Source organism: Podarcis raffonei, chromosome 2 (genome assembly GCF_027172205.1).
Source record: "Podarcis raffonei isolate rPodRaf1 chromosome 2, rPodRaf1.pri, whole genome shotgun sequence".
Lineage (NCBI taxonomy): Eukaryota > Metazoa > Chordata > Lepidosauria > Squamata > Lacertidae > Podarcis > Podarcis raffonei.
This window is the reverse complement of record NC_070603.1, coordinates 112,452,227-112,463,032: the sequence shown is the minus strand read 5'-3', so window position 1 is coordinate 112,463,032 and position 10,806 is coordinate 112,452,227. Positions and strand designations below refer to the sequence as shown.

Genomic DNA, 10,806 nt, shown 5'->3' with positions numbered 1-10,806 from the left:
CAACAATGTTTGTGTAAATAAGGTTGGGACTGGACTGTATGCCTAAACATCCTCAGCAGGGTTGGAACTGAATCCCACTAAATTCAATGGGATTTATTCTCAAGCAAAATAGGGCTGCGGTTCCTTTAAGGGCTAGAGCGACGCGGACGCCCCCTTGCGTTAGCGGCCCTAGAAAGCAGAAGGGAAGAGCAGGCGCCGGAATCGCGTTCTGGGAAGAAAGGGGGGGGGGAGACCAGAAGTCTTTTGTCCCGGTTCCCTTCCTGTACGAAACCCGGAAATGTAGCTCCTCCCCACCCTCTCCCTGCCGGTGCCGTTTCGGCTTCAGGTCCGTCCCAAGATGGCGAAGCTGCTGAGCTGCGTTCTGGGCCCACGGCTGTACCGGGTCTACCGGGAGCGGGACCCCATCAGACCCCGTCGCCTCAGGGCCGAGGCAGAAGACACGTCGCAGGCCCCGCTAGAACCGTCTTGGGTGAGCTCTATCAACTCTTTTCTCCCCCCCCTTTCGGAGACTTGGTATCTCCCTCGTCGCCCTTTACCTTCATAGGGTTGGGGGGCGAAACCATTACTCTTAAGGGGGTTGGCATTGCCCTGCTTTCCTTGATGTCATCATAGAGCAGCCTAAGTCTCATGGAGAGTCCGGGATACCAGTGGGCGATACCATTAGGATTGCGGGGGGGGGGAGTGGAGGAAGAGGTATGAAAAAATCCAATTACTGAGCCCCTTATTTAAACATGGCACACGCCCATCGTGGACAATGTCATTACTGGAGGGTCTGGGGCCACCTTTCTGGGATGAGGCCATCATAAAACACGGGGGTGGCGATGGATTATTCCTGCCCTGAGGATATTTTCCAAAACAGTGGCTAGCCTTGAAGGAGGAATGGAGAGAGAACAATAGCTGGAATGTTGCATCTTTTTGTACAAGACTTCCTCTTCTGTTTCTCCTCCCCTGTTCAAAATTAGCATTGCCACAACAATATCCTTACAGTTGCATTGCAAAGATCCAACAGGTGTAACTTTTTTTTTTGACACGGCACTGTTGGGATGGAATAGGCTGCCCCTGATGAATATCTGCCTGGTGAGAATCTGTTTCTCTAACTTTAAAAAAGATAAGCCTCGTATTTCTGTGTGAAATCCCTCAATGCACCTCTCATTTATAAGAAACAAATGGAAGCAATATTTTAAAATTTAAGAAAGGAAAAGCAGAGAGAATAAAAGCAAAACTAACAGCAGTTTCAAGCAGTCAGCGAGCTGGAAGGGGAGTCAACGCCAAATGCCTGGCCTGGGGAAATTGAAGTGTATGCACTTGGCCCCTGCAACCTTTCAAAGTTGGTGCATTTCCAGTATCTTAAGAGAGTTAATGTACTTGGCATCTGCAACCCTTTGAAGATGGTGCCTTTCCAATATCTTTAAAAGAGAGGGTGTTCTGTAGGCAGGCTGCCACCACAGTCCCCACCTGCCCAGATTCAGAAGATGGGGTACCTGGAGCCACGTCAGTGAGGAAGATTCCCAAAGATCAGACAGGTTAGGAATATAGAAAGCTGCCCTATGCTTCGTCAAACCATTGACCTATTAACTCAGCCAGCGGTGCTGGGGGGCACTGATGGGAATTGCATCCCCAAATATATGGAGGGCACCAGGTTGACAAAAGCCGGTCCACACTTCATAGCAAACACTGTCCAAGGTTTCAGGCAGTAGCATTGCCCAGCGCTATCTGAAGATGCCAGCACTGAACCTTTTACATGCAAAGTTACAGTCCCTTAATTAGTTAGCTTCCATGAAACCCCAGGTTTCCTGTTTGGAAATCACTGTCCTAGTTCATTCCTGATGCCTGTCTGGGCAAACCTGTTGGCAGGAAAAGGCTGTATCGGTTACATGCTAGCAACACACACACAGCTTGCAGTATGGGAATTGGGAGAATCAGGTTGCTCAATGTTTCTTGTTATCTGCAGCGTCCTTGTGTACATCACTACTGCCTTGTCTAGTGGGATAAGCAGATATTTTTGTTTCCAAGGCTGACTTAACTTTCGCCTACATTCTTCCTGGCACGCATGGCTGCAAGGCCGCATCTTCCAAAAGCTGTGCCTTAGTGGCCATTTTGCTTTTGACTTGAGTTTTGTACGGTGCCCTGCATCAGGAGGGCCTAGCCTGCATCCTTCCAGATGTTGGACCTCCATCATCCGCAGCCAGCGCGGCCAGTGGTCAGGAACCAGAGCCTCATCTGAAGGTGCATAAGGCCACCACCTTGTTGAAGCTAAGCAGGTTCCTGGGTGACCTAGGAACTAGACCGATGCTTAGAGGTGGTGATAGGCCGGGTGCAGGCCAATAAATAGAAGCTGAATCCTGCGAATATGTCTGTGTTCCATGTCCCGAGTTTTCAAGTCAGAGAGGTGGGGAGATTGCCTGTTCTGAACAGGGTTGCCCTCCCCTGGAAGGAGCAGGTCGGTCGCTGAGGGGTACCCCTAGATTTGGCACTTTTCACTGGACGCTCAGTGGGACGCGGGTGGCACTGTGGGTTAAACCACAGAGCCTAGGACTTGCCAATCAGAAGGTCGGTGGTTCGAATCCCCGCGACGGGGTGAGCTCCCATTGCTCGGTCCCTGCTCCTGCCAACCTAGCAGTTCAAAAGCACATCAAAGTGCAAGTAGATAAATAGGTACTGCTCTGGTGGGAAGGTAGACGGCGTTTCCGTGCGCTGCTCTGGTTCGCCAGAAGCGGCTTAGTCATGCTGTCCACATGACCCGGAAGCTGTACACCGGCTCCCTCGGCCAATAAAGCGAGATGAGCGCCGCAACCCCAGGGTCGGCCACGACTGGACCTAATGGTCAGGGGGCCCTTTACTTTACCTTACTGGACGCTCAGGTGGCAGTGACTAGTAATGTCTTTCCATCTCTGGCCGGTTCGCCAGCCACAGCCCCTTTTAGACAGAAATTACTTGGCCTCAGTACTCCATGCTCTGGTAACTTCCAAATTGGATTGTTGCACTTGGCTCTGTGTGGAGCTACTCTTAAAGACAGCTCAGAAATTACAGCTGATCCAAAACGTAGCGGCCAAATTACTGGCTGGGGTTCCATTATGGATATCGCACAACCCCTGTTTTAAAAGAGCTATACTGGTTTCCAGTTCAAGGTGCTCATGCGGCATTTAAAGCGCTAAACAACTTAGACCCCAGATTATCTAGAAGACCACCTCCTCCCATACAGACCTCCTCAGGTGTTAAGTTCAGCAGAGGAGACCCTGCTAGTTGCTCCAGCACCTTCAGAAACTTGTGGCTTTGGCCTAGGATAAGACTTTCTCTGTGGCAGCCCCTAAGTTGTGGAACTCCCTCCAAACAGAGGTAATAAATAAAAATGGTGGCAGGTGGAGAACAAGCAACATCTTCAGCGCTGTGTACCAAACGGTTCATCTAGCCACTAAAATATATTGAGTCATCACAATACTAAAGAGGGCGTACTTATTTCTAGAGTTGCTGCTTTCTGTTTCACTTTTCATCCTCTCCTGTATTGTGCAATTCTCGGGCCTTGCAGCTTCACAGAAATGAAGAATCGCAATACATCACTTTGTGCTTCCTGCCTTCTCTCCCCACCTCCATGGCACCCTCAAATCTGCTCTGAAAGGTTGGCTGGAAACCTAGAGCAGGTTTTTTTTTGGGGCGGGGAGGAGGTTTGCTGGGAGAGGGAGGGGAAGTTCTGCTGTGCTCACAGAATTTGTTCTGCGTTTGCAACGACTTTGTTGGATGCAGCCCAGTCATTCCTGTCTGCCTCGAGAAGTGAGCTTAGTGCTTATTGAATTTGGAGAAACTCTGAGCTCTCCAGCCTCTCCCCAGCAAGGGAGCATTGAAGATGAAGAAACTTGCGCTCTGTATCCGTAAAAATCAAGCTTTGTAGAGGAAGAGCTACTAATCACATGTGAGGGAGCAAAGGGCAGCATGCATGAGCTTAATCCCTTATCATTTAGAAGAGAACGCTTTGCACTTTCTTTAAGGCTGCAACAACAGCTTACTCACCTGCCTTGATCCTTGGCCGCTGCAGCATTGCACCATCCCATTGCTGGCAACTGGCTATATATTGCATGTGAAGCTGTGCAGTGTGGCTGGCTTGAGTTGCAATCCAGTCTGAGGAATCTTTGGCTCTCCGCACGTGCCTGAGCTATAACTCCCATCATCCCTGCAATTGGGGCTGGCGGGAGTTGTAGTTCAGCCTCACTTGGAGGGCCAGAAATTCCCCGGACTTGCGATATGTCATCGTGAAGAAGATGGCAGCTAAACTCCCCAAATGGCTGCTGTGTTCGTAGGACCGCCTTCCCCCACAACCTGCTGCCCTCTGGACGTCTTAGGCTACAACTCCCACCAGTCCCATTAGCCCCAAGCACTGGAGGGCAGGACCAGGTTGGGAAAGGCCGTCCCTGAGGAAATGATCTCCCCTCTCCTCCTTCATCCCCTGTACAGTGGTACCTCGGGTTAAGTACTTAATTCGTTCCGGAGGTCCGTTCTTAACCTGAAACTGTTCTTAACCTGAAGCACCACTTTAGCTAATGGGGCCTTCTGCTGCCGCCAGAGCACGATTTCTGTTCTCATCCTGAAGCAAAGTTCTTAACAACTTTTTAGAATAATTAGGTCAATAACGTCCTTAGGAGGACAACCAAATTTAAGCACAAATTCGACCCACAGCTGTGAGGCATTCGCAAGCTTTTTTGCGGAGAAAGTCCTGTTGCTCCGCCGTGACCTCCCTGCCAATTTAGATACAGTGACTGAACTGGAGGCCCATCGACTGACTTCAGGTCCAGTGTTGGACCATTTTGATCGGATACTCCCTACTGATGTGGATAGATTCCTCCAAGTTGGTAGGCCCACCACCTGCCTCCTTGATCCGTGCCCGTCTTGGCTGATTAGGGAGTGTCCAGATGTTGCACGGACCCCCCTGGTTGAAATTATCAATTTGTCCCTTGACACGGGGACATTCCCAGGGGAACTGAAGGAAGCAGTGGTGTGTCCACTCTTAAAGAAAACTTCATTAGATCCCTTAGACCTATCCAATTACCGCCCAGTTTCAAATCTTCCATACCTGGGTAAGGTAATTGAGAGAGCGGTTGCTGAACAGCTTGGTAGGTTTCTGGAGGAAACATCGGCATTAGATCCATTTCAGTCCGGTTTCCGTCCTGGTTTTGGGACGGAGACGGCTCTGGTTGCCCTAACAGATGATATCCGTAGACAACTGGATCGAGGCGGGTCAGGACTGCTGATCCTTTTAGATTTGTCAGCAGCCTTTGACATGGTCGATCATGATCTTCTGGACCACCGCCTCGCAGACGTGGGGATACAGGGCATAGCCCGTAACTGGTTGTGCTCTTTTATCTCTGGTCGGGGACAGAGGGTGGCACTAGGGAGGGAAATGTGGTCGCGCCACTCCTTGGTGTGTGGAGTGCCGCAGGGCGCAATTCTCTCCCCGATGCTTTTTAACATCTTTATGCGCCCCCTTGCCCAGATTATCCGGAGCTTTGGGCTGGGCTGTCACCAATATGCTGATGACGCTCAGCTCTATCTGCTGATGGATGGCCACACCGACTCGGCCCCGAACACACTGACCAGATGCTTGGAAGCTGTGGCTGGATGGTTTCGTGGGAGCCGATTGAAACTAAATCCTTCGAAGACAGAGGTCCTATGGCTAGGTCGGGATGGCATGGGGATGAGGGACCAACTCCCTTCTCTTGCGGGGGCCCAATTAGTGCCATTGCCTTCCGTTAAGAGTTTGGGTGTAATCCTTGACGCCTCCCTTTCCATGGAGGCGCAAGTTACAGCAACAGCCAAGGCGACATTTTTCCACCTTCGCCGCATCAAGCAGTTGGTCCCTTACCTTTCCCGCCCCGACCTGGCCACAGTGATCCATGCGACGGTCATCTCCAGGCTTGAGTACTGTAATTCGCTCTACGCGGGGCTGCCCTTGAAGCTGTCCCAGAAACTCCAGCGGGTGCAGAATGCTGCAGCGAGGCTCCTCACGGGGTCTCTGCCATGGGAGCATATTCACCCAGTGCTTTTCAAGCTGCACTGGCTCCCAGTGGAGTACAGGGTCAGCTTTAAGGTGCTGCTTTTGACCTTTAAAGCCCTTCACGGCCTAGGACCCTCGTACCTACGGGACCGCCTCTCCTGGTATGCCCCACGGAGAGCCTCAAGGTCCATAAATAACAACACCCTAGTGGTCCCAGGCCCTAAGGAAGTTAGATTGGCTTCAACCAGAGCCAGGGCCTTTTCAACTCTGGCTCCGGCCTGGTGGAATGCTCTGCCTCATGAGACCAGGGCCCTGCAGGATCTGATTTCTTTCCGCAGGGCCTGTAAGACAAGAGTTGTTCCGCCTGGCCTTTGGCTTGGAGCCAATTTGATTCCCTCCCTCCCTCTCTTTCTTTTTTCTTTTCCTTCTCCTCCTGCAATGAGGCTACATTTTAATATTTTAATGTTCCATTATTTTAATGTTGTATTTTATTTTTGTTTTTAAGTTGTAATCATTCTTCTTGTTTTTATTATTGCTTGTAAGCCGCTCTGAGCCCGGCCTTGGCTGGGGAGGGCGGGGTATAAATAAAAAATTATTATTATTATTATTATTATATTAACCCGAGGTACTATTTCTGGGTTAGTGGAAATCAGAAAGGTTTCTGTGGTTTACATGAGTAATAATACAGCATCAGTAAAAGTTTCCTGTCGTTTGGGAACTAGGGTCGTGTTGCCTACAGATACAAATGCAGGGGTTAATTGCTTAATTGGCACCAGGTCCACCCCCCCACCCAAAAAAACCCCATGCGCCAGCTTTTCAAAAGAAAAGCATCCTTCTCTCCCTTCCCTCCTCTAGCCCTTCTTCAAAAGACTTAAGCCCAAATTCAGCAAGTGTTTTGTTTCCTTCCAACAGGAATCTTACTACCAGCCACGGACTCTTGAAAAACATGCGGACAGCATCCTCGCTCTGGTGAGTACATACTCTGCGTGTTCCGTCCGCCAGTGTGCTCTTTATCTCCCAGCTGTTCTAGACGACCTAATGGCAGTGTACTCGTTCTGCAAAATGTGTTGGAAGCTTTGGGGGTTCCACTTAACTCAGGGGCACAGAGGGGGGTGCTGCGGTGAGCTGCCCACGGAGTCCGCCTAGTGGACGCAAGCCCCACGCTGCTGTTTCAGGCAGCGCGGGGCAAGCCACCCGTCACTCCCGAGAGAGACGTGTGGGTTGGGCATACTGCAGGCCAGGCCCCACTGTACGTTCTGCCACCTGTGGTGTGCCATTTTGTCCCCCCCTCAGGGATGACACCCGGGGCGGGCCGTATCCCCTGCACCTCCCTTCCTATGCCCCTGACTTGCAGGTAGTTCAATAGCCCCCCCCCCATGTTAAAGCAAAGCAAAACCCCAGAAGCTTACTACAAGTTAAATATTAAACCATGCAGCCTATGAGGGACAGCCCAGAATATAGTCCAGTCCCTGCTATGCTTGTTTTCTGCTGGCAGGAAGGTTTTGAGATATGTGTGTGTGTGTATACATACATACATACATACATACATACATACATACATACAGTGTGTTCAAATTGGGGAAAATAAATACAGTAAATGGACAAAAGTACAAAGATTCACAAAATGTTTAGGGGTCTGTGTACCCCCAGAAAAAGCACTCTGTGTGGGGGGGGGCAATTTTCAAAACCATGATTCCGTGATCTGCCACCCAACGTGGTCCAGGCCCTTCCTACTTCATTTTACTGAAGTCCTGGCACATAGTGAGGTAATAGATTGATGAGATCACATTCTGCACTGAACCATTGGCGGAGGTCTTAAAAATAAAATAAAACCAGTCTTCTTTCTTGCATGTAATAATCTAGCACGGCAGGGAACGAATGCATTGAACCTTTCCCCCTGTTGCACTAGTTTTCTACAGGCTTGGAGGGCTGTTTGTTTGTTTACAGGGGGAAGCATTCAAGAATCCCAGCACACGTCCCTCACATGATCCTCCATTCTACGATGGTGCAATCCAGAGTGCCGTTCATCCTGCATAATAATGTGTAGGACAGCTGGTGCCCGTCCTGAGGAATTTGGGTTTCCACCTCTCCCTGGTCCAGAATGTAACCTTTTACTAAGAGGTTGTTGAGAGAAGCAAGACCTCATTAGGAGCAGCTCAGTGAAAGCATGTTTACTTGCAACCCAGTCCCCCTTGGCTTCCACTAGTAGCCATGGATGCAGCGCTGCACATTGCAGAGTTGATTCTCTCTTCTCTCTGAGCATTAAACCGGCTCCCTTGGCTCCCTTCTCTCTGTCGCTTAACACACCAGGGCCTTTGTCAACGAGCCCCCAGAAATGCCCAGGAAAAGCCTGCTCTCTTTGTGACTTACGCCGCTCCTTTGCTCTGTCTCTGCAGGCTTCCGTGCTGTGGTCCATTTCCTACTACTCTTCCCCGCTCGCTGTGTTTTACCTGTACAGAAAAGGTAACGGGCTGCTGCTCTCTGGGCAAACTCTTTGGCAAGGTGCTGCTGGCTCAAGCGTAGCGCTAGAAAGCTTCCGGCGCTGGGAGGTTATGGGGGTGCGGGACTGTGAGCTCAGTGGTAAAGCACTTGTCTTGCATGCAGAAGGCTCCAGGTTCAATCCCCGGCCTCTCCAGGTAGATCTTGGAAAGATTTGTATCCAAAACACGGGATGTCCGCTGCCTGGTAGGATGAACGAGGTGCAGAAGCCGCCTTACGCCGTGTCAGACCTTGAATCCATGCTGCTTAGGATTCTTTATACCACATGCAGAGAAGCTACAGCTCATCAGACATTGCTGAACTACAACTCCCATCATTCCCTGGCCCTGCCCTCTGGGGTTGATGGGAGTTGGCAATTCAGCAACATCTGGAGGCTCCCACACCTGGCACAACCAACCCTAAGCTACAGGGACTGGCGGTCTGACCATGGTATAAGGTCAGGGCAGAAAATCCTAAAATTTGCACTGAAAAACACTATCGTTGCCACAAGAAAACTGCTGGTGTGCCCTGAGAAATAAATTTAAAGTTACTGGCGAGCCAAAAGTGCCCCCTTACAGTAGAGGCTGTGCACCACATCTTGTTTTTGCTTTTAAACTCTTTATTTCATGCTTTTACCCTGTATTTTCATCCTGTGAACTACCCTGAGATCTTCGGATGAAGGGTAGTTATCTAAATTTAATAAATAAGTCAACCTTCCTCCTGGCTTCTGCCGGGTGGGTCAGGGGGTGACTCCGCTCTTGTCCTTGTGTTTCATATTGTTGTTGGGTCAGGCGGGCAAAACAAGGGACTTCTTCACACAACACATACTTAAAGCTGTGAAATCCACTCCTGCCAGAGGCAGTGAGGGTTGGTAATGTGGGTGTCTTCAAAAGAGGAATATTGCCAGTCTACAGACCTCCCGCAGAAGAGGCACACAAAGAAAGGTTTATATGGAGAGAGGGAGGGACACAGGTGGCGCTGTGGTCTAAACCACTGAGCCTCTTGGGCTTGCTGATCAGAAGGTTGGCGGTTTGAATCCCTGCGACGGGGTGAGCTCCCATTGCTTCTGTCCCAGCTCCTGCCAACCTAGCAGTCGGAAAGCACGCCAGTGCAAGCAGATAAATAGGTACCATTGCAGCAGAAAGGTAAATGGCGTTTCCGTGCGCTCTGGTTTCCATCATTGTATCCCGTTGTGCCAGAAGCAGTTTAGTCCTGCTGGCCACATGAACCGGAAAGCTGCCTGTGGACAAACGCCGGCTCCCTTGGCCTGAAAGCAAGATGAGCGCCGCAACCCCATAGTTGCCTTTGACTGGACTTAACCATCCAGGGGTCCTTTACCTTTATGGAGAGAGGCAATCCCTGAGGTATTGCGGTCCTGAGCCATTTAAGGCTTTGAAGGTCATAAACTAATGCTTTGAATTGGGCCCAGAAACTAATTGGCAGCCAGTGCAGTCGGGCCACGACCAGCGCAATATGCTCTTGCTCCAATAAATGTTTGTTCCTTATAGGATATGGCCGTTCTTTCTCGGGGAACTGCCCTGCATCACGAGGCATCTGCCATTCAGGGCCAGACAAAGGATTCCTTGTGCGCATGTTGTGTGGAGAATGAGAAGGAGATTTTGCAAGGCTGACTTCTGCCCTGCAAATGTTTCCTCAGATTTTTTGGTGTGTGGGGTTTCCCCCTCCTCCACTTCCCAAAGTTTGCCAGTGGTAATCTTCCTCCCCCCCCATTATATTTTGGGGAGGGGTGAACCCGGAGCCTCCTAGTGAGTTCATAGATGGGGTGAAATTTGAATCGGGGCGGTGAGCCGCATCCTGCATCACCGCTTGGTCTCTTAGCAACTCGGCAAATATTTTATTACACTTGGAAAACAGGCGCGTATCATTGGACGTACATTGGGCTTCCTCTTTTCAAAGCTCAGCTCAGCTTACGTGGGGCTCCCGGCTGTCTCCCGTCTGGGCATTAATCCCGTCGTGTGTGTGTTTCAATTGCCAGCTACCTTCAGCCTGTTTTCTTTAGAAAGGTGGCTAAACGCATTCAATAAGCAGCACAAATGCTACAGGAGCAGCAGGTTTTCCCAGACTGGCCATTGCACACAGCGAGAACCTTGCTTTTCCCACAATTTCGACAATAAAGATATTATTATTATTATTATTATTATTATTATTATTATTATTATTAATTTTAGTTATATTATTTTAAAAATAACTCCCACAGCATGAGGCATTTTTAATCTTCCTAACAGCATGGGGGACACCTGGCTTGAGAGCAGTACATGTGAAAAGGATCTAGGAGTCTTGGTTGACCACAAACTTGACATGAGCCAACAGTGTGACACGGCAGC

General features: G+C 50.0%; 1 protein-coding gene across 1 annotated transcript in view; it reads left to right on the top strand.

The window, feature by feature from the left end:
• The first annotated feature begins 181 nt into the window (after nucleotides 1-181).
• The window catches only part of ABHD16A (abhydrolase domain containing 16A, phospholipase), a 38,423-nt gene continuing 27,798 nt past the window's right edge, over nucleotides 182-10,806 (top strand). Inside the window, exons 1-3 of the mRNA XM_053379206.1 lie at nucleotides 182-469; nucleotides 6,896-6,952; nucleotides 8,380-8,446. Coding sequence (XP_053235181.1) covers nucleotides 338-469; nucleotides 6,896-6,952; nucleotides 8,380-8,446 — 256 coding nt within the window. The 5' untranslated portion in view covers nucleotides 182-337. The remainder of the gene's footprint in view (nucleotides 470-6,895; nucleotides 6,953-8,379; nucleotides 8,447-10,806) is intronic.